This window comes from Chroicocephalus ridibundus, chromosome 3 (assembly GCF_963924245.1).
Source record: "Chroicocephalus ridibundus chromosome 3, bChrRid1.1, whole genome shotgun sequence".
Taxonomy (NCBI): domain Eukaryota; kingdom Metazoa; phylum Chordata; class Aves; order Charadriiformes; family Laridae; genus Chroicocephalus; species Chroicocephalus ridibundus.
Genome location: NC_086286.1, coordinates 63,452,394 through 63,476,015, shown reverse-complemented (window position 1 = coordinate 63,476,015; position 23,622 = coordinate 63,452,394). Strand labels below are relative to the sequence as shown.

The 23,622-nt window shown below is 36.8% G+C and overlaps 1 protein-coding gene across 2 annotated transcripts in view; it reads left to right on the top strand.

Annotated features, from left to right (window-relative positions):
• VTA1 (vesicle trafficking 1) overlaps window positions 1-23,622 on the top strand; it is a 41,168-nt gene that overhangs the window by 4,650 nt on the left and 12,896 nt on the right. For both annotated transcript variants that reach the window (XM_063329457.1, XM_063329456.1), the window contains exons 2-5: window positions 11,881-11,975; window positions 15,284-15,411; window positions 16,085-16,160; window positions 18,405-18,516. In XM_063329457.1, coding sequence (XP_063185527.1) covers window positions 11,881-11,975; window positions 15,284-15,411; window positions 16,085-16,160; window positions 18,405-18,516 — 411 coding nt within the window. The remainder of the gene's footprint in view (window positions 1-11,880; window positions 11,976-15,283; window positions 15,412-16,084; window positions 16,161-18,404; window positions 18,517-23,622) is intronic.

The following is a 23,622-nucleotide window of genomic DNA, read 5'->3' as shown; positions in this document are numbered from 1 at the left end:
TGCTTTACAGTCTGCTTAACATCAGAAAACATTCATGTGAGATCAGTAGACTTGATCTGTTTAAAAAAGGTACGAAGAAAATCTACAATTCTCAAATTCTTGACATAAAAAAGCATCAGCGAAATCCTCCTGAAGCATCTCACTATTGTGTTGACATTTCTGTTTCTGTGGGATCAAGCAGAAGAGAAAAGCAAGAGACGTTTTTTTTCCCTCAATTAGTTGACAACCTCTTGAATCAAGTGTCATTCAGCTTTTAACAGAAATACCCATCTGTTAAATGTGACTGGCTTTTTACTTTCAAGCTTAGTCAGACATCAGTGAAGCAAGCTTCTCACCGCATACCAATTATAAGACTTTTTTTTTCTAAAAAAAAAAGAAAGAAGACAACAAATAAAGTTAATGGCCTGACTCAGAACTTGGGAAATGTAGTTACCGTGTAATTTTTCAACTGAAATACTGTTAATCTTTTACTGAGCCTTCCTCAAAGCAGAGAACTAATAACGGACAAATATTTTAAATGAGCTTTTAATTTATTCAACTTCTTATTGTATCATGATGAATTCTGAATTACTAATTTACAAGATGCATGTAATTCAGAAGTATTAATGGAAATAAAAGCAGCTGGTATTTGCAGTATTTCACTGCGGAGGTTCTGCATGTGCTTACTGAATTCATTTAACTGGGACATTGTAGAATTGAAATGCATAAAATAATGTTCTTATAACATTCCTTATCTAATAAGATAATATTCCTGAGCTTTCCAGTTTAAATATTCGGGGGTTTTGTACTAGTTTTATATAATCCATTTGTAAAAGTACATTTTCCATATTCTGTTCTTGGTGGTGGCAGAAAACTGTTTTGTGTGCTACCAACAATACTACACCATTTAAAGCCTGTTATTAGAGATTACATACTGAAGAATAGGTTTAATCTGTTCTTTATTCAGGATAAATTAGTTGAAATAGTCAAATATTTAAGAAATAGATATCCATTTCATAGGGTATTATGAGACTTGTTTTGATTGTGCTGTGAGTATAAACAAAATATTTTTCAATTTTTTTTTTCCCCGCTGTGCTTTCTTTTTTTTCTGTTTTCTCTCTTAGCTTGTTTGCTCTGATTTTTTTTCAAAGATTTGTAAGTGGGAAAACTGTACTCTTAAAACTCTGTTTTTTCTGTGTAGAGAGACAAACAGTGAGAAGTGATTGGAATAACAAAGATTATAACAAAGAATAACAAAGCACCTGGGGAGGAATAACCCCATGCACCAGTACAGGTTGGGGGCTGACCTGCTGGAGAGCAGCTCAGTGGAAAGAGACCTGGGAGTCCTGGTGGACAACAGGATGACCATGAGCCAGCAATGTGCCCTTGTGGCCAAGAAGGCCAATGGCATCCTGGGGTGCATCAGGAAGAGCATGGCCAGCAGGTCGAGGGAGGTCATCCTCCCCCTCTACTCTGCCCTGGTGAGGCCGCATCTGGAGTACTGTGTCCAGTTCTGGGCTCCCTGGGTCAAGAAGGACAGGGAACTGCTGGAGAGGGTGCAGCAAAGGGCTACCAAGATGATTAGGGAACTGGAACACCTCCCTTATGAAGAAAGACTGAGGGATTTGGGTCTCTTCAGTCTGGAAAAAAGACGTCTGCGGGGGGATCTTATCAACACGTATAAATACTTAAAGGGTGGGTGTGAGGAGGATGGGGCCAGGCTCTTCAGTGATGCCCGGCCACAGGGCAAGAGGTAATGGGCACAAACTTGAGCATTGGAAGTTCCACCTAAACATGAGGAGGAACTTCTTTCCTTTGAGGGTGGCAAAGCACCAGAACAGGCTGCCCAGAGAGGTGGTGGAGTCTCCATTTCTGGAGACATTCAAAACCCGCCTGGACGCATTCCTGTGCAACCTACTCTAGGTGACCCTGCTGTGGCAGGGGGGTTGGACTAGATGATCTCCAGAGGTCCCTTCCAACCCCTACCATTCTGTGATAAATACATAAAAAGCAAAAATTAAAGATGATGTTAACTGTTTTGTAGAATTTTGGGCGCTTGCTTTGATTACATAGGTGGTAATTAAAAATAATCTGCTCTGACAGAGCTAGGAATGAGAACATAAAATAGAACCAAGGGTACTTCAGAGATTGAAACTTTATTTCTGAGGTACTTGTATTTGTATAAAACTCCTAAACTTCAATTGTACAGTGTAAATGTACTATCATGCATTTTTCCACCAGATAATTCACAGTTTTTTGGAGGATCTTTGTTCAACTTGAACCTCTGGAAGTAGAATTAAGAACTACATTTGCCTGCCTGAGGTTTGCTGCTGCTTCTGAAGAAGGGATGCATCAATATCAGCATTCTAATTTGCAGAATCACAGTATCGTTGAGGTTGAAGGGAACTTTGTACATCATCTAGTCCAATCCCCTGCTCAAAGCATGATCACTAGTGCAGGTTGGTCAGGACTATGTCCAGGCAAGTTCTGAATATTCCCAAGGACGGGATGGAGAGTCCACAGCTGCTGGGAGCAACCTATTCCAGTGTGTGATTATCCTCACAGGAGAAAATTTTCCTTATGTTTAAATGGGATTTCCTGTATTTCATTTTGTGCTCATTGCCTCTTGTCCTGTCCCTGTGCACCACTGAGATGGGTCTGGCTTTGTCTTCACTCCTCACCGCCCCCCCTACCCACATCAGGTATTTATGCACATTAGTAAGACTCATTGGGCCTTCTCTTTTAAAGACTAAACAGTCCCAGCTCTCTTTGTCTCCTGGTATGACAGATGTCCCTAGCCCTTTGTTATCTTTGTGGCCTTTCCCATGTCTCTCATACTGGGAGCCCAGAATTGGACCCAGCACTGCAGGAGTGTCACACCAGTGCTGAGTAGAAGGGAAAGATCACCTCCCTCAACCTACTGGCAATGTGTCTCCTAATGCAGCCCTGGAAGCTGTTAGCAGTTAAGGTCAGGAGTACACTTCGGGAACTTACCTCATGGTCATGCCCATCAAGGGTGCTTTGGTTCACCTCACAGAAGAGTTTGTGAGCATGAAATAGGTTTCTTCCAGTTTAAACTAAACTGGAGGGTGTTCCACAGGAGTGCTTCAAATTTGTGCTCTAATCACTACAACCTGTTTTATCTGCATGACTTGACCATAACTAATCCAGAGTAGCTGCCTTCTCCTTTTGCCTTCTTGAGATCTCAATTACTATAAATCCTACAGTTAAGGTAGTTTTTCTGTTTTAATTAGAAATGTATCACTTTCTTTATTAGACTATAGAGACAAGCTTTGAAAAATACTGCTGGTTAAAATACTGTGCCAGAGCTTAGAAACCTATGAATTCCACTTACAGATCTCTTACTCAAATTTTACAAGACCAAACTTGGTTCTTAAACTGCACTGAAGAATGGCAGTGTAGAATACTGAGTGATTTCCTAGGATTCATAATAGATATTCGATTACTTGTTTTATCATCTAACCTTAGTAATTACCACTCTTGTTTGTAACTGCAAATTTTGTTTCACCGATTCAGTTTGTTTACGAGTTCCTATTCAAATAACAGTGAATTCTAATGTAATTTACTGTAGCTTTCAGTAATTTTAAGTAAGATGTATTTAATTTGAGATAGTTTTTACTTGACAAAGTTTGTCTGGCATGTAACATGACCTTGAAATATACAGTTATCAATCCATTTTCCTCTGTAGGAGTTAGAATACTATGAAAGATTCTGATGGGAAGAAGGGATCTTGATACTATGCTTTTTTGGTTTTGAGTTGCTTAATTAAATTTGTGTGTAGCCTTCCTTCCTCCCTCCCACTTTTATCTCAGATTATTTTTTTTCTTGCATTTCTCCTTAAACTAATTTTACCCAAAAAGAAGTATTTAAAATAATTTTTTTTCTCGGTAAAATTCCCGATTTTTAATTAATGATTCTAGCCTAATACTTACCTTGTCTTTTGCCAGTTTCCTTCAGCATCACATAATGAAAAAGAAGTATAAGGCTTTTCAAAGTTTGTTTGTCAGTGCTTTTGAATCTGTTTTTAAAAGTCCTGGAATTTAGACAACTTAGGCTGAGCCGTGTAGAATAGCATATATTTATGATCTGCATGCAGAAATTACGTGAAGTATGACACATTAGTGTTCATGAAAGCAAGCATTATTTTTTTAGTTTTGTTTGCAGATGCATTCTTTATGAAAATATATTTGCAGTAGTTTGAGTACAATCCCATTTCATGTTTTTGTATTCCTTGCTTCCCACATTTGTATTCCAACTGTTGTCTTTCTGTACCAAGCAGTTAACAAACGTTTTTCTGGCAGTGTTCTGACAAAGGGAAGAGGAAGGTGTAGAATGTGAGTAAGTAATAAATTACAGCCTGAAAAAGCTTTCATCCCTTAATCAGAATCAAAATATGGCTAAAGTTTACGGCGATGTTTTTTGTTACTATTTAATGTCAATTTGTTACTATTAAATGTCAAAAATATTCCAGTTCCTAACAATTTTTTTTCTATACTAGAGAATTAAATACTCATGGGGAAAAAGAACTGTAATCTTTTGATCCTGTTAGACCAAGAAAAAAAGATGGATAGTAGGACAGAATTTAGAAGATAGAATCAACCTATTGTGCATGCTTGCTGGCTGGAACTTTTGTTCTCCAGTATTTTTACTTGGCACGGAGTTAGTTTAAAATGGGAGTGAGGGGAGTTCCAGTTGTTATCCAAACATAAATCTGGAATAACTTGCTACGTATTAGGAATGAATGTCTGGCATGTACTAAAGACAAAATACTCACTCTGAAATCGTGCTGTGTATTAGCAAAGGAAAAATAACGTGGTATTACGTGACATAAATAAAAGCAGAGAAGTTTCTGTAAAGCTTACTGTATAATTCCTTCCAGCACACCCACACTTAGTATTTGCTGAACAAAGATTAAGGGCAACAAATCGGGACATAAATTTTGTAGTTGTCTTGGCAAAACATTTTTCTGAGAATGATTACTTGCCAAGTCTTTATAAATTTGAAGATAAATGTCCTGTCCGCAAACTGAGAGCAAACCCTCTTTTAGTTAATAATTGGCAAAACAGTTCTGTCTTTGTGCATAAAAGATTACAAGTGACTTGAGCTCTACTTTCAATATTAATTAATATGTAGACATTAGCTCTGTGTAGCCTCCTTTGCCTCCTTAGTGCTTTACTTTATGTGTATACTACTGTTGTTGGCCACACAAAAATCCTTTTTGCTGCTTGATTTGGATAAAGGGGGCAGAAAATGTAGGTTTTATCTGTGATGAAGCCAAGTACACAAAACAAGCTTAAAAAGAACCAATAATGGCATTCACCTATTTGTTTCCAGGTATTCCAGATCTTCATCATGAGAATTACAGGTCGCTTATTTCCAAGATTGTCTACATTCTTCTAATACTTCATTTAGGCTTTAAAAACTTGAAAACTTTTGCAGGAACAATGTATGGCTTTAGTTGCCTTTTTGTGTCAGAATTTTCAGTAGCTTGGCTTTTCCTAGGGGAATTTTTTTGTGAAAAGTTACCAAATAAATGTCTCCTGCAAGCCTAGTTGCTTAGTTTTACGGTATATTTCTGTGGTCGTTAGGGGCGTGCACTTTAAACATTTTTCAGTGTGTAGAGAGAAGTTCTGAAGAGATGAGCTCTGAAATAATTTTGATGTAAAATGACATCTCAAGCGCAGTATTTTTAAAAGGTGTAATAGTGCAATTGTAATACAGAACACTGAGAAGTTTTCTTTCTGTAGTGTTCGTACCATTCAGGAGATTAACCTACTTATTAGAAATTGAACCACTTGCATTAAAGCAAAATTTTTGTGACTTAGCAAGCACAGTAATAATACATTCCACTGCTTTTACAATATTATAGAATCCAAAACAGCTGTATTTAAAGGAATGTACATAATTACTCTGTTTTCTTTCAGATATATGGGAGGGGAAACTGAACTCATGTTACATTAGGCTTTCTCAACAGAGATGTTGGAGGCTGTGAACTTTTGGCCTCTTGCTTATGAATTCTTTGCTACTGAGATTACCTGTCAACATAAACATGGAGGCCAGTTCTTTGACCAAAGCTCTTTGACTGTTGGCCAGTTCAAAATTTCGCTGATGATATTAACACAGGGAAATTATGTTTTGCTCATTGCTGCTGAAAATTCAGTAACAAACTGAGTTTTCTGCAAGGAAAAGGACATAATATATCTCCTTGACTAGACCAAAACATATCTTTCAGTTACTATCAGGTATCCTTACTGTAAGTAATATTTGTGTGATAAACTACACACAAAACTAAAAGATATGTAAGAGACTTCTGACACCTTAATTGGCAAAGGTGGTTGGCAAAACCAACACAAATCAACCTTCATATAGAATACTTGTGACATTTCAAAATTAGAGAGAGCAGAGAGAAGGATGACAAAAGATGTAGACATGGAAAAACTTGTGTTTGGAAATAAGTTAAGATTCTTTGCCATAGGAATGAGATGTAATAATAATTAAAAAAAAATAATGCAAAGAGTAGAACTAATAGACGCTTTCTCCTGTTGTCTGTAATAAGGCAAGGGATTACTTACTGTTTTCAGATTCACTCACATACTGTTCTTCATACAGATAATTTCAAAAGCAAAATTTCAAAACATTAAAAGAATATTATTTTTATTTCAGTTGTGTCTGTAGAGGCAAATACCAAATTATTTTCTCTTTTTCCTATTCTGTTTCTGTCAGAGAAATCCCTAGTTCTTTCATTTTTCAACTATTTCACTTGCTGTCTGCTTGATAAGTTTAATGATTGTGGATAGAGGTTTTCAACCCCCAAGCCCCACTAAGTGTGCCTAAATGTACTTAACAACATTTTGTTTGTCACTGATGAGTTTCACACACTGGAGAGTATACTCTCCTTCTGTATCTTCAGTTCATCAGTTGAAATTGACGTTCCAGGAGATTTTGACTGATAGGATATGGTTTGCATTTTCTGACCTGCAGGTTGCCTAGTTCTTCATTGCAATCAGGTTGTTTTATCAAAGGTATTTGAGTCAAGACTCCCTTTCAGTACTGAATGCTATTAGGTAGTCATTCTCTGTCAATAGTAGTTTTCACAAACATCATACTTTTCCTTGATCACCACTTACTTGAGAAAGAAGCAATAGCTTTTGCCCTTACCTCAATAATTGCCTCATCAGAGGCCTGTCTCTGGGCAGGTTTTTTTATTCAGTACTCCTTTTGAACACGTTATTGAAGAAGTGAGCGTGCACAAAGTCTGAACTTTGAAAATTCTTACAGATTGCAGTAGACTCTGTTGTTAGGGTAACTTAAGTGTGCTTTGACTTTTTACTAGTTAATAAGATCATGCAGGAAATCTCCTTTCCAATTTATATAGATGTTGATACAAATCGGGGTTTGACGGCTAGGTGTGGTAACTGTCTCATATTGTCAGTTGTGTGGTACAGAGATGTAATTGCTGTGACAGGTGCAACACGTTTAATCTTAGTTCAGGTGACGTTAATGGTCGGTCTGTAGGATGTCTCTGTTCTTAATATCTGCTGCTAGAGCACCTTCATGTTTTCTTGAGGGTCAGTACGTTTGGATAATAGTCCTTTGATCTTGAATGACCTGAGGACTCTTGGGCACCTCGGTCCTAGAGTCTTTTGTTAGCAGAAAAGCAGTGTTGGTATGGAACACTGTTTGATGTTACCCACAGTGTAAATTTATATCTAGACAAGAAAAACATGTTTCTTATCTGTTACTATTGTTCTTTGACCTGTATCGTCTGTGTGTTCAAGACTTCTGTATTTATTCATTGGAATGCCTGAAGGAGTCTTTGAGTTTTTCTCCGTCTGTGAAATGCAAAGAGGGGAGAGGGCTGGCTTTTTAGGGCTGCCTACAAAGCATACAAATGTCACAGTCCTGTAAATACACCCATTTGGATATTATTGAGGAACAAAAATCTTGCTTTCACTATTTAAATGAATGTATTTGCAATGAATGCGGAAAAAAGCCACGTATAGGTAACAGAATAGTAACAATTAAGCAGATAACAAATAAGCAGATCTGATCCTGAAGAGTAAATACATTTGCAAGATTTCCATTTATATGGAAACAGAATTCTTTTTATGTAAATGAATTTTGGAAGATATATGAATATGCATACTTCAGCAAGTAGGATAAATCTATATCCAGTAATGACCAAGGGTATTCTGAATTTATGTTGCCCTAGCTCGTATCAGTCTAAAATTAATTTACTTTCCTCTGAAAATGTCTGATATTTGCATCTGTCAAAAAGAAATAACTGATCTGGATGGGCCTGTAGGTCTAGCATCCATTATGTTAATTCCTACATTTTACATTATTAAATCATACCATGAAATCTGTTCAGGGAAGCTTACAATCAAGTATGTCTTTAAAAGTCAGTTTAAATGAAGAATGTAAGTATTAACTCATGGGATTGTGGTACTTTAATAGGCAGCAGACTTAAATTAATTTGAGTGCCTTAGATAAAAAATCTCTGTATTTTTCTGTGTTTGGATTCCTTTGAAGCATAATTTCAAGTTTGCATGTACTGTTTTCCTAATTTTTAATATTAACATGTCAACATCCTGAAGGTAAATAAGGTGAGCTTGAAAGTACATATCAGTAATTAGCTTAATATTAGTTTTGTCACTTGATGAAACCTACATAGCGTAGAACCTACATAGCAATTTTTGTTAAACTTGCTGTCTTTCATTTGTCATGGTCAGTTGTTGTAGTTTCACTGAATTTCACAGAATTTCAGAGTTGGAAGGGACCTCTAGAGATCATCTAGTCCAACTTCCCTGCTAAAGCAGGATTGCTTAGAGCAGCCTGTTCCAGTGCTCTGTCACCCTCATCATAAAGAAGTTTTTTCTTATGTTTGATTGGAACTTCCTGTGTTCCAGCTTGTGCCTGTTACCCCTCGTCCTGGGGTTACGGGGAACCACTGAAAAGAGTCTGGCTCCATCCTCCTTAGACCCACCCTTTAGATACCTGTAAACATTAATAAGGTCTCCGCTCAGCCTTCTCTTCTCCAGGCTAAAGAGTCCCAGCTCTCTCAGCCTTTCCTCATAAGGGAGATGCTCCAGTCCCTCAATGTCTCTCTTGAACTGGGGAGCCCAGAACTGGACACAGTATTCCAGTTGTGGCCTCACCAGTGCAGAGTAGAGGGGGAGGATGACCTCCCTTGACCTGCTGGCCACACTCTTCCCTGTGCAGCCCAGAATTCTGTTGGCCTTCTTGGCGACAAGGGCGCATTGCTTACTCATGGATAATTTACTGTCTACCAAGACCCCCAGATCCTTTTCTTCAGAACTGTTTTCCAGCAGGTCCACCCCTAACCTCTATTAGTCCCTGACATTTTTCCTCCCCAGGTGCAGGACTCTACACTTGTCCTTGTTTGAACCTCATTAGGTTCTTCTCAGCCCAGCTCTCCAGCCTGTCTAGGTCACGCTGGATGGCAGCACGGCCCTCTGAGGTGTCAGCCACCCCACCCAGTTTGGTATCATCAGCGAACTTGCTGAGGATACACTCTGTACCCTCGTCCAGGTCGTTGATGAATGTGTTAAACAATACTGGTCCAAGTATTGACCCCTGGGGGACATCACTGGTTACAGGCCTCCAACTCCGACTTGACCCTGCTCCATTAATCACAACCCTCTGAGTTCTGTCACACAGCCAGCTCTCAATCCACCTCACTGTCACTTCGTCTAGTCCACACTTCCTCAGTTTCCTAAGGAGGATGTTATGAGAGACAGTGTCAAAAGCCTTGATGAAGTCAAGGTAGATGACATCTGCTGCTCTGCCCTCATCCAGCCAACTGGTTATATCATAGAAGGCTATGAGATTGGTCAAGCCTGATTTACTCTTGGTAAATCCATGTTGACCACTTCCAATAACTTCCTGCTGCTGAACATGCTTGGATATGACATCCAGAACGAGTCACTCCATTACTTTCCCAGGGATGGAGGTGAGAGTAACCAGTCTGTAGTTCCCTGGGTCCACCTTCTTGGCCTTTTTGAAGACTGGAGTGATATTGGCCTTCTTCCAATCCTCAGGCACCTCTGCTGTTCTCCACGACCTTTCAAAGATGATGGAGATTGGCCAAACAATAACATCTGCCAGCTCTCTCAGCACTCGCGGGTGCATCTCATCAGGGCCCGTGGACTTTACGGATGTCCAGTTTGGCCAAGTGGTCTCTAACCTGATCTTCCTCTTCTGGGGAAAACTCTTCCTCTCTCCAGACCTTCCCCCTTGCCTCCAGGGCCTGGGATTCATGAGGGACAGCTTTAGCAGTGAAGACTGAAGCAAAGAAGGCATTCAGTACTGCCTTCTCTGTGTCTTCTACCGCCAGGGTGCCTGTGTTCATAGCATTTATTCATTCCTGTAGTTTCGCTCAGAGTAGACTTTTATTTGGTTATTCTTTGCTGAAAACTTGAATACAAAGGTGCTAGGTTGTTTTATAAATTGTAAATGTAGAAGTAGAGAGGTGTTGGAGGGCACAAGTGTTTTATTTTTGGGAGTCTTTAAATGGTTGGGCAGCCCAACAGCTTTAACATTAAATAATTCGGCAGCTTTGCAGTCCCAAATAAAGAATATACACTCTGTCTGGTCTGAATAATCAATTGTATGTGAAAAGTGAAATATTACTTTTAAAATCCAGAAAAATTAGTTATGATGCTCACCAGCAGAACCTAGGTAAGTTTTCTAGAGAGTAAAGTAAGTTTTCTACTTTTATTAGACAGACTGATAATAGATGGAAAAGGCAGAGAAGCTGTGTTATATTCATATTTACTGAGACAATTTGAAGGGAAAGGCTATCTCTAGTGCATGAAGAGATGCTTGGAAGGAGAGAGATAGTAAAGCTGTGAAGCAAGTAAGGATCTCTTGCAGAGAATTCTGTGTCCTGCAGGAGGAAGGGCATTGGGGTATGCCATAGTAACTATCTCATGATAGTATTTGGTAGAGTTACAGCTTTTAGTTCTTAAGCTCTGCATTTGAAGGTGTTTTATAGGACTCCCTTGAGGGTCAGGAGTGAGAGTTAGTGGAATGTTTGTTTTTTTTATGAAAAACGTTCTGCATTTTGTTTCTGAATGGTTTTGTCCATTTTCCCTTCTGTGTGTGTGTTAATCCTAGTAAATAATAGTTGTTTGGTTTTACCCACAATTTCCTGAAGCGTATAAAGTTCTGCCACGTGCATATCAAATATCCATAGATTTTTGGTATTAAAAAGATAATTTTTAATCAGAAGATGTTAATCATTCATTTTCAAGATAATATGAAAAACTGGCAACTTTACTTGCATGAAAAGTTTAGTAAAGTCTGTCTTGTCTGATTTAAAGATCAGGTTTGTGTCTTGTGTCTTTTGATTATATGTATGCATATACATGGATATAATAGGTGCTTAATTCTATTTGTTAAAGTGGAGTTTTTAAGCTACATAAATTCCTGCTACATTAAGTTCCATTTCTGAGATATATCCATACACTCTATACATATATGTAAATCATATGAAAATTATTCATGCATAATTAGGGATAAAAATCAATTTGTTCCTATTCGAGAATTGCAAATGAGGATGGTGATTATTTACAAAAGCACTTAATATTGCATCATAGTGGTGCATGCGTCAACCTGTAATCAGCAGAAGTACTGTCTGAGAAAAATAAAGCATAAATCTTAGAAAAATATCTGCTTGTATATTGAATGTATCTAGATTTCGCTGTCATTGCTTATTAGTACTGTAGCAGTACATTGTTAAACCACAAGATGAGTTTGTCGTTCAGATGTGTTGGGGGTGGCATTGCTTTGTTTGCTTATGGGTTTTGTCTTAAATAATAACTTCTGATTTTTTTGTGTGCTTTGTGTGCTTTAAAGGTCGTTTGTATGCAATGCAAACAGGGATGAAGATTGATAGTAAAACCCCAGAATGCCGTAAATTTTTATCTAAACTTATGGATCAATTGGAAGCTGTAAGTAGAATGTATTGCTCTTCTCTAAAATGATTCATGATGTTACTTTAATTTTTATCTAAGCTTCTGAAAATACTATCTTTCCTCTGTCATCAGTCATTGATGCAGCTATTCTGTATGCAGGCATAGCGTATGAATGAAGCTGTGTATAATAAATTGGCAGAAGGACTGAAAGGAGATCAAGCTATATGTGTATTTATGTTTATATGTATGTATGCATGCACAAACATAACTGAAATTTCATACAGTAGACATTTGCCCTAAGGTTTTGTCTAGACAACACGAATTGCAATACTTTATTCATACATATTCTCATGAGAAATCATAATTCATTATGAAATAAATGCAGGAGTTCTAGAAGACTTTTTTTATTGATTTTTCCTTGCTTCCTTGAAGATTGTGAGTTATTTTCACTGCTATAGGACTGGCTAGCCTAGTTCTTGGTGCTTTTGAAATTTTTGACCTAAACTGTTGTACCCAGGCAGTTTTTTAAAACATTATCTGAAACATAAAGGTACTTTTGATCATATCCTCTGTTAGAGATTGGGAGTTCTATACTAGGAATTTTTGTAAGCATAGTCTTAACTGTGTGGGTAAGGGATAGCTGTGCCATGCTCTTTTGAGTGGACCTGATAGTATTAAAAAGCGAACAACCTTGAATAGAACAGAGTTAAAGAAAGGTAAAGTCATTGTACAGATGGTCAAAGTTCTAGGAGCTGTTTGTGTTCATATGCTGTAGTTTTCAATAGTCTCAAAGGAAGTAGTGTGTGGACTTTAAGTGCTCATTTGGAAGCAGAAAGTAACATTGAAAAATGAAGCATCAGTTCTTTTTGTGTTTAGCATTAAGGATTCCATCCAAAATCTAGCCATAACAATGCCTGTAGAGCTTGCGTGAAACTAGTGCAACAGCCTTCAACTCTTCAGGGAAAAAAAATGAAATATGAACCATTTGTCTTTTATTCATACTTTGTGAATCTTGCTATGTTTTATCTCTCATTTTTTAGCAATGGAAAATCCAGTGTGTTATTGGTGTGTTATTTCATAAAATTTTAACATCTATAATGCGCGAAGCATGAGCATGAGATTTCCATGCTCAGAAGGAAAGAGAGGTGGCAGGACAGATGACATTAAAACTCCAGATTTTCCTCTTCATTCCCTAAGAGTTGTTAAAATTGTTAAAAATACCCTTGTGGTACTGCAGCAACTAATTTGCCTGCAGTGTTCAGCTGCCCTTTTTGTTTCAAATTTGAAAAGACTAGAAAACCATCAAAAGTCCATGGTTTCATCTTTCAGTTGCTGGTAAGGTAGTCTGCGTGACAACTGATGCTTAGGTATTGAAGTTCCTTCTACGTAGCCAAGTGGTGGAAGGATGGGGAGAGCAGTTCTGAGCAGGTCTAATACAGCATTTTGGGGGGCTAGGAAGCTTGGGTATATTGAGAAGTTGCAGTAATTCACTACTCTGCAGTAATTCGATAGCAGCAGCCATTTTCAGTCTGCCCTTAACCAGCAGGGGGCACAAAGGGGTGCTGCAGGGCTCTGCTAAGTGTTTCTTACAGCGTTCTGTATGTTGCCCCAACTGATTATTTTAAAGGTTTAGACTGAAGCTTACAAACAATCCTGAACTTTATAGTAGCAAAGAATAAAAGTGTGGATATATCCGGAAATTACCAGGTGTCTTCTTTGCAAGAAATTTCATAATATTCCAAATATGTGAATTAATCAAATACAGTGATTTTGTATCCAAAAATGCATGTTTCTGTCAGAAATATTTTTATATATGATTATGTTATTTTTCTTTTCCAATAGGTAACTGGTTCATTTAAATGTTTTTAGTAAAGTTAAACCAAATTTGCTTGATTTTACGTTCACATTATGAATCGTCATTTAAAACATGCTGTACTGAATCACAGAGTGATGGGTAGTTACAAAAGTAAAAAACTTTTTTAACTTTAATATTTTTAGAAGCTTACGTAACTGGCTGTCATTTGTCGTTGTCCCTGCCCATGGAAGGGGGGTTGGAACTAGATGATCTTTAAGGTCCCTTCCAACCCAAACCATTCTATGATTTGTGAATTTGAAATCTCCATTGAACATCAGATCAAGTATAGTAATAAGTTATTTTCTGAGTGTAAGATGTATTTATAGGCTGATGAAATATATATATATATATATATAAAAAATCATTTTCTTCGTCAGCTTCAGTGTTTCATTCCAGTTCTATATCTTGCAACTTACAAATTGTGATATGCTCCCAAAAAAACCAATTACACTTTGTAAAATGCAAATATTTTTGAAAACTATGTAGAGTATGTGTTTGACAAAAGTCTTCAAATTTATAGTTCTATTTAGAAAGTTTGTATTTCACTACTGAAATCAAGTAATTTTTCTGGCAACATTCTATGTGTTAAAAAATTGGCAGCAATGTAAAAAATACGGAAATGCAGCCTGCACGATTAAATTTTCTTCACACGCACAATGAAAAATAACTGCTATTCAGAGATTGTTTTTAAATCTTTTGGCAAAATAAAGGCTGCAGGTTAGTATCATGCAGTGTTCCTGTTTTTGTTCTCTAAGGATAACCTGAGGTTTCCTTATGTGCCAACAGTAGCCCTATTCAGAAGCTGTAAATCCACCTGTTGTAAGTGTTAGAGAGTTATTTGCTTTACTGATTTTTATTAGGAAACCTGAGGATTCTTGTACTCTAACGTCTTTGAAAAGAGGTCTTTGAATCGCAGTACACTGCTTACACTGAAAATTCCAGTAAGTCCATAGGTCACTAAACCAGTCATGGTAGGGTTCAAACGCTTTGAAAGATGTAATGAACTGCAGTGAAATAACCTTACAAGAGAGAAGATACATATTCGCTCTGACCTACAGTATCTTTATAAAGCATGCATTATTTTATCAATTCAACTGTATTGAATCCCGACACAGGCTTCAGAATGCTGGGTCTTTCGGATAGTAAGGGGAAAAATATCTGTAGCTATTCCTTCACAATGTTGTAGTTGTGTTTATTTTTAATGGGTTTGTTTGGTTTGGGTTTTTTTAAGTATTTTGTGATTGAGGATGGTATTCAGAGCTACTTATTCATAATATTTCTCCTTCCAAACGAACGTGTTTTCTCTTTAGTGTGTTACTTATAGCATTTGTTATGTCAGAAGCTGGAGATTTGTAAAATGTATGTTGTTTCTTTTTTAAATTGTGTTTGGCTATGTCTAAATTAGCAGCTTCTTTTTGTGTTTGAACTAGACTGCAGAATTGCTAGGGTCTAATAAGGTAATTAATGTATTTTTTTCAACTTTTTTCAGATGAAAAAGCAATTTGGTGATAATGAAGCAATTACTCAGGAAATTGTTGGTTCTGCTCATGTGGAGAATTATGCTTTGAAAATGTTTTTGTATGCAGACAATGAAGACAGAGCCGGGCAATTTCATAAGTAGGTGAAAATCTTGGGGTTTTTTATCTGAATTAAGATACCGGTCAGGAAATTTGAATAACCAAACTGTCTTTCATTTGACTAGAAACAAGAATTGGGCTTTAATGCATTAATTTCTGTTTCAGAAAACTTGATATGTTACTACTTCTATGTCTTTAACTTCACATGTTAACTGGTATCCTCCTCCTTGTGTTCTTTAAGAGGTTGCTCACCTACTGGGCAAGCCTTCTAAAACCCCAGGCTAATATTGAGCTTGACATCAAGCAAGTTATAATTTCTACTGTCCAGTGATATTAAAATAGTTGTTATGATACATTATGTGGTTTGACTTACAGCAATTACTACAGCATGTTGATGACTTTGCTAGGCTTTTTCTAAGATAATATAGGATGTCCTATGTCCTATATTGAACATTCTAAACTAGAAACTAGGTGCAGAACACATGACCAGCTTTAAAAAATACTGAAAACTTTCTGCATAGTAGTCAGGAGACTAGTCAATATATTGCTAAATTTAAACATTGTGAAGTAAGTTCTGTAACATCAGATTAAAAGAAAAAAAGTTAGTGATGATTATCTTGAAATAAGCCGGTATGAGCTAAAATGCCAACTTCTAAAGTGTGATCCCGAGTGACTGACATTACAAAGTTAATGACATGTTTTCTTTTTTACAGAAATATGATAAAATCCTTTTATACTGCAAGTCTCCTGATAGACGTTCTGACAGTATTTGGGGAGCTCTCTGAAGAGGTAGGTGTTAGGGGTATCAGTGTATTATCTGATTGCTTTTCCTAGCACAGGTGCAAATTACTGGTTTAGTTCTGTAAAGTTGTTTTTATAATTTGTGAACATGAACTTCAAAGAACACAGATTCTAATTGTGTAGCCAAATACATGTTAGTAAGTCATAAGGAATTGTGCTAAGTATTTCAAATAAATTATATGTGAAATACTAGATAACTGTTATCTTTTAGCAGATGCTTCATGACTTAAATATCAGTTAGAAATTCAAAGTCTGATTATTACTATGGAAAACATAGCATTACATTGAGCAAGTAGGAATGATTATAGGGAAAAATGATGCAAGGTTCCTGGCTTTTTCCACCTTCGCTTTTTTCACCCTGCAAGCCAGAACTTTAGTGCTAGTAGTCGAGGTGGAATTGTGTACAGTTTTAGTTAGAATAAATATTTTTGGGTTTGCAACAAACCCCACTTTTAAAAGGTGATATGTTAAGTTGGAAGAATATGAATTTACTTAATGAAAAATGGCTTGCTGTCTGGCCATTAGGACATGGATGTTTTAATTCAAAAAATTATCTACTGAAGTAACTAACACATTGCTCTTTGTGGCAGGAAATCTTTAAATGAAACAAGTATTCCAGAGTTGACTGAACAAGGACATGATTACTTTTATTAAGGAACACAGTAGAATAATCTCTTGGTCTGTTTTAAAACAAACTTTTCTATTAGGTGCATGGTCAGCTGCTCTTTATTATTCATGCCCCAAATCTCAGATATAGAGGAGCAGGTACTCTTAATAAAGTACTCCTTGTTCTCAAAATTAAAAGTGAGGTTTCCTTGTGAAATTGTTAAATTAATGAATGAGAAGCTCATTTTGAAAACGTAATGATATAGATCATAACTACTGGCAAAGAAAAAAAAAATGGCAAAAGGTGCTACTGGCTCGTGAAGAAAAGTTTCAAACATTGTTAAAGAGAGGTTGAAATACCTGGAAAAACAAATAAGAAACAGCAACGATGCTAAACAATCTGAGACAAAATCAGGAAGTGCTGATCACGTAGGTGCTGAATATGTCTCAGGACACCTAAATCCACACAGGTAGTCTATGAATATTATTTTCTTTCTCACATGCTTGAGTGTTATAGGGTACCATGCTTACAATAGCAAGCTAGAGATATCCATTATACTGTCGCTCTCTACCCTATTCTAGATGACAGTGTGATAGACTTTGTGAAGTACAATTTGGAATTTCACTTTATTGGAGGTGATGATGCTGATGTGAAACATGGTATCAACCGTCATTGGTCACTTGACCAAATTATTCCACTCATCCTTCCACATTTCTCTTCTCTGTTTATTATCAGCCTTCCTCCTTGAAATATATTTCCTCATGACTATCAGATTTGGTTATTTCTCTTTCCACTTTTTACAAAGTAGTTGATTTGCATAATCAGTTTAAGATTTTTCATAACAATTGAGAACTCGTCCTGGATTAAAAAAAAAACACTATTGTAACAGTCCTGGGAGATAAAAAGTGGCCAATCTTCATTTCATGTTTTGACATATTAAACTTGTAGCTGGGAACAGTAAAGTTTATTTTAAAAAGTGAAATGGAAAATCTCAAAATAGTTGAGATTCTGACATTTATTTCAATCACTCATGTTTTGCGAAAAGAAGAATCTATGAAAACGCAAGTGAAATGCTTTTCCTCAATTCCTTTTCCCCAGAAACTGAAAATACATTAATCTGCAACTACAGCACCTTTTCTGTATTCATGCTTTTAAATACATTTTTAAAATTTAAAATAATGTTATGAGAAAAATTATATTATTGGTCAGCAGGAGTAGCATTTTAGGTTTCAGATACGTATATATAAAGTAAATAATCATCTAAGTTTTAAGGTGATAGAAGTTTTCGTTATTATTTCACATCAGTAATTACTACACAGTGCTCAGTCTTTCACACAAGGTGGTCCTGGTGTAATTTATTTCCTTTTCCTGACATGCTGCACTAATTGAAGATTGCCACGTTTTCCTTTCATGCTGAGATCCTGTTTGAGCTCTTCTTTTCTTTTTATATTATTTTTAAATTCACCAATTAATTTCACATGTGTTGTTTATCTTTAAACTGGTGTCTAATGGTAGTAGAGAAAGCAGCTTAGTTTTATAATCTCGGGGTGAAAAACCTGCTTATATTTCTGTTTTGAATGCATTAATGTGAGTAGTTAAAATGACTGGCCTTTTCCCTTCCCCAGAACGCCCAGCACAGGAAGTACGCCAGGTGGAAGGCAGCATACATTCATAACTGCTTGAAGAATGGAGAGACTCCTCAGCCGGGGCCGATTGGAATGGAAGGAGAGAGCTTTGGTATGTGTTTCCCTTTTCTTTTTAGAAGAGCAGAGGGCTGAGCCAAAACCAAAATCGTGGTATGCACAGTACTGCAGGGAGCACCCCACAGGAAGCACAGCTTCCCTGTTTAATGTTCCATTCACGATGGGCTGCCTTCTGCTTTTTATTTTCTGCTTCTCCTACTGTTATTTTTATTGGACCTTGCTATTTGATTAACTTATTTATTAAATATTTTTTTTTTCTTTCCTCTGTAGTGGAGATTACTATTTTGAATACAGATACTGTCTAAGAAGGCATTGTCACCTTTAGGCCAGGATCATGCATTTCTTTAACACTACCCACAGTCCTCCTTTGAAATATGTTCTGTGAAGTTAGAATCCCTTTGCCAGTTGATCCTCTCTCAGAAGTTAAATAGGAGTCAAAAATGGTTTGATTGTAGGTGAATTCAGCTTTAAAGCAAACACATGACTGTGTGACAGCCCCTTCCTCCTGTATAAAAATGTGGTTTTCAAAACAGATTTATGGCCTATTCTTTTTAGATTGGATTTCCTGCCACTTCGTCACTCATCCCCTTTTTCCTCGTGTTTTTAGTCACTCCCTGTGTTCTTCTGGCTACCTGACTTTCCTCTACTGGATTCCTCGACGTTACCTCCTTAAGCATTAGCTAAAAATTGATTTCCAAGGACACCCGCTTACCAGAATGAATGTGTATCAGAACAGGTTGTTTTAAACCTCGCAAATTGTAAATTTTACTCTCTTCTATTTAATGCATTCAGACCTGTCTAAACTCTGCTGCTAATTTAAAAGTCGTAGCTCTTTAGTAAGAAACATCAGGGATATACAAACCTTTCTCATGTGGAGCTTTTTAAAAACAAACATTGCCACTGTGAGCAAACACAAGCCAGCCTCTCCATGAAGTAACAGAACACATACTAAGCAGACTCTCTCTTACAAGAGCACATAGGTCACAGCCTAACCTATTCCGAGAAAGACAGCTCCGTTCTGTTATTTCATCATGTGTATATTTACTAAAAATAATTTAAACAATCGAATCAGAGCTGCCATATTATTTCTAAACTTACTAATGTCACCCAGTTTGTAAAGTATAGATCCACAGACTTCAGATATGTGCTGAGTTTAAACTGCTGAAACAGATAATAGTATTACTGTTCTGTGTATAAACTGATCGTGCTTTTCAGTTATTGATAAAAGCAGAAGATATGCAAAAATTACTAATTTCTGTTAAAAGTAAACAAAAGTGTCTAAAAGCCTGGGTGCCAGTTATTATTTCTGGATGAAATACTGTTTGGGTATTAATACCCTAGAAATACTACAACATAAGTAAATTCAAATATTTGTGAACAAATAATGAGCACAATACAACTTGATTTCCAAGCTACTGGTTTATTCTTGTTATAATGTTTTTCTTACCTGAAGATGCCCTACAGACTTAAGCACTGGAATGGCTACCTTACCCACTGAAATAAGCTCCAGTCTAGGCACAGCTATATTTGAAGTGGAGCATTAACAAACTGATTTCTTCTTCAACGTACCACCTTTTTCAAGGCAGTTTTCTTAACTGCTGGTGCAGCTGTAGCAAGAGAAACTTAGGGTGATCAGAGGGCTGGAGCATCTCTCCTATGAAGACAGGCTGAGAGAGCTGGGGTTGTTCAGCCTGGAGAAGAGAAGGCTCGGGGGAGACCTTACAGTGGCCTTCCAGTACCTAAAGGTACCTAAAGGTACCTTCCAGTACCTACAGGAAAGATGGGGAGGGACTGTTTTTCAGGGAGTCTAGTGATAAGACAAGGGGTGATGGCTTCGAACTGGAAGAGGGCAGATTTAGGTCAGATATTAGTAAGAAATTCTTTACTGTGAGGGTGATGAGACACCGAAACAGTTTACTTGGAGAATTTGTGGATGTGCCATCCCTGGAGGTGTTCAAGGCCAGGATGGATGGGGCTTTGGGCAACCTGGTCTAGTGGGAGGTGTCCCTGCCCATGGCAGGGGGCTTGGAACTAGATGATCTTTAAGGTCCCTTCCAACCCAAAGCATTCTATGATTCTATGCAACTCCAGCTGCAAACATCACCACATCTTTGTAAGTCAAATTACACCAGTTTGATAATTCAATGGAGAAGACAACCTATGGGAAAATATCTTTTGTTATAGTGAATGTAATAAATAGCCCAATTAAATATTTCTAGCTTTAAATGACTGCGCTTTAGTGCTCTGTCTCATAGTGCGGTAATGTTTACAAAGCTCATCTGACTGTGTGATTACAGAGCTTTTGCTAAAATTCTGTATACGCAGCTTGTGTAGAAACAGTAATTGTTCCTCAGCAGCAACAAATAGTCTCTTTCTTCATTTTATTAATGTGGAGGCAAAGGTAACCGACTTGCTCAAGACTGCAAAAGAAACTCTTGTAGGAGGGAAAGTAGAATTCAGACTTAATTCGAATCCTTAGTATTTGTTGCAGGTCATTACAAGCAGTCGTGTGAATAGGTGAAGACTGTTGCTTTCATTAGCAAGTTATGTCTGCAACTTCTAAGGGATGCAAATGATGAGTGAGCCAAAATTTCAGCATCCTTATTGATAGGGAGCCTGCAATATCTATAATTTGGCAATATATTTTTATTTGTTGAATTTTATTTCATGTAGTAAGAGAATTTTTCGCACTCTGATTTTCTCAGCAACAAAATGAAAAATACTTTTTGATGATTATTTTTGGAAATTAACTCCATAGTGTAGGTGTCCATAATGCTTTACACAACCAGGACAAAATTTTTATGCAAATTAATTTTTATTAGAAGAATAGTTAAAAAAAGTGTCAATTCTTGCTTTGTGCATCATAAGAAGAAAAGCAGCATTGTTTGAATGTACGACTGAACCTTCCCCATTCCTTTCTGCTTGCTCATTTTCTTCCTCCCCTCGCAAGTGGAAAAAGTCTGTTTAAACAGAGTGAAACTAGGTCTCTGTAGCTTGACAAATTACCATTTTTTTCCAAAGTGTTATTTTCTTTGTGATTCTTGAAAACCATACTGTAACTCTTGGAGATGTTTTTACAGTAACATAGGCATGCGTTATGTAGTTCTGCTGTTGGATTTATGGATGCTTTTGTCAGGATGCCACCATGGAAACATTAAAATGACATGCTTGATTTATTAATGCAGTTAGAATACAAGTCTTAGAGTACACATAAAGGTCACTTAGCAGTAGCCCTAGGTCATCCAGCAAGATTTTATACTAATGGAAAAAAATTAAAAATATAATTTCAAATATGAAAAAGTTCCTAAATGGTCATGGTATAGCCATAGTAAAATACATTAAATGTCACCACTTTCATTGCAATATATGATATGTCTTCTACATTTATATTTTGTAATTCCAGGAAACCTTTATAGTTCCAACTAGTAGAAAGAAGAGTGTATGATAAGTTGATGGATTTTTGGGTCCATTTCTCAATATTGTGGAAAAAAATATACTTTTTTTTTTTTTTTAAAAAAGCAGCTCCAATACAACCTTACATTGTACATCTTTTAGCAACATCTCAAGCTAAAGGGAAGCAGTGCAGCAGAATGAGAAAAAGAAAATATTTTAAAATTATAATTAATAGATTACCTTTTTAATTTTCTGGATTCCCTAAAAATAGGGGTCCAGAGAATTGGAGCAGTCTAGACTCCTTAAAAATAAAAATTTTGCTAGTTTAAATTTAGTGCTGTGGGCTGCTGAAGTTCAGTCATAATTGGTGCTTCCTTACACTAGACAAGGCCATTAAGCCTTAACAGTTCTCTATTTATGTGAAAGTATCTTTGGACAGCCTTATTCCACAAAGTCTTGCCTTCAATAAATAAATAATAATTTAAAACAAACAACCAAACAGTTAGTCTGGGTATACTATATCTCTGAGGAAAATCTAAAGAGCACATGGATTCATTATGCTGGGATCCAAGCACAAAGGCTGATGAGGTTCCAAGACAAGAAACTCAGCTGGAGCTGAAACTGAATGTGAAACAATTGTGTCCCTGTTTCACAGCCCACTATTTCAGCATTCTTAAGCAAATGGCAAGGAACTTTAAATTCTAGGTTATTACTGCTTTATGAGAAATTAATTCGCTTAATTTTTCTAGCATTCATTCCCATTCCATGGAAAAGAATTGTTTTCCAGTAATGTTACGGATGTTCTAACCACAGAGCTTAAAAACAGTTTGTTGACTTAAAAGTTCTTTTTCAGCAGCCTGAAATCCTTTTATTTAGCACTACTGTTAAAACTCTTCACAAATACTGCAAGCACATATCTCAAAAATGGTTCTAATACTTTAATCTTTGATAACAAATATTTTAAATATTTACTTTGCAGAAAGAATAGTTACAATGCTTTGATGACATTTGGGCACTTTAAACACCTCAGAAGAGTTAATTTAAACAAAGCAACTTTTATGTTTAATACAGTTTAGCATTTGGCAATTGCATAATGAGCAAACCAAACAGTTGAGCCTGATCTTTTGCTACATATACCTGATTAAAAAGTATATCACCTTTTTGTGAGTTTGCCTCTTACAGGCACTGTTATTAAGGGTGGTCAGCACTTCTAGCACTTTTTTGGGGTTGGTTTTTTTGTTTATAATATTACCAGACTTTAACTGTTTGAGTTCATATCATCCATGACCAGTGTTGCCTACAGCATTGCACTTTTATAGGAGTGACTAGAAACCATGAACTGCCCAGTGAGGAAGTTTGAAGCTGAATCTGGGAATGTGTTGTCAAGAAGATTGGGAGACAGTGCAAGACAGACCCAAGTATGGGGCATGGGGTTGCAGATACGGGATATGAAGTCCTGGTACAGAGAGAAATCGGAATGGGACTGAAGAGCCAGATCAGGGCAACAGGAAGCTGCAGGGAGCAGAATAAAGGAATAAATGCATTAACAGTTTAAGCCTGGGCAAGAACTTACAGGTAATTTCTCTTAATTGAGATACTAAGTACAATGAGAGCGTGTTTTCTCCTGCTCCCTCATTCTCAAAAGTGGCTTAGCAATTTTTACAACAGCTTTCCCAAAATACTTGCTTCAGGCAGACACCCAACATGGAAAATCCATCTTTATGGCTACAATTTGACCAAGCTATAA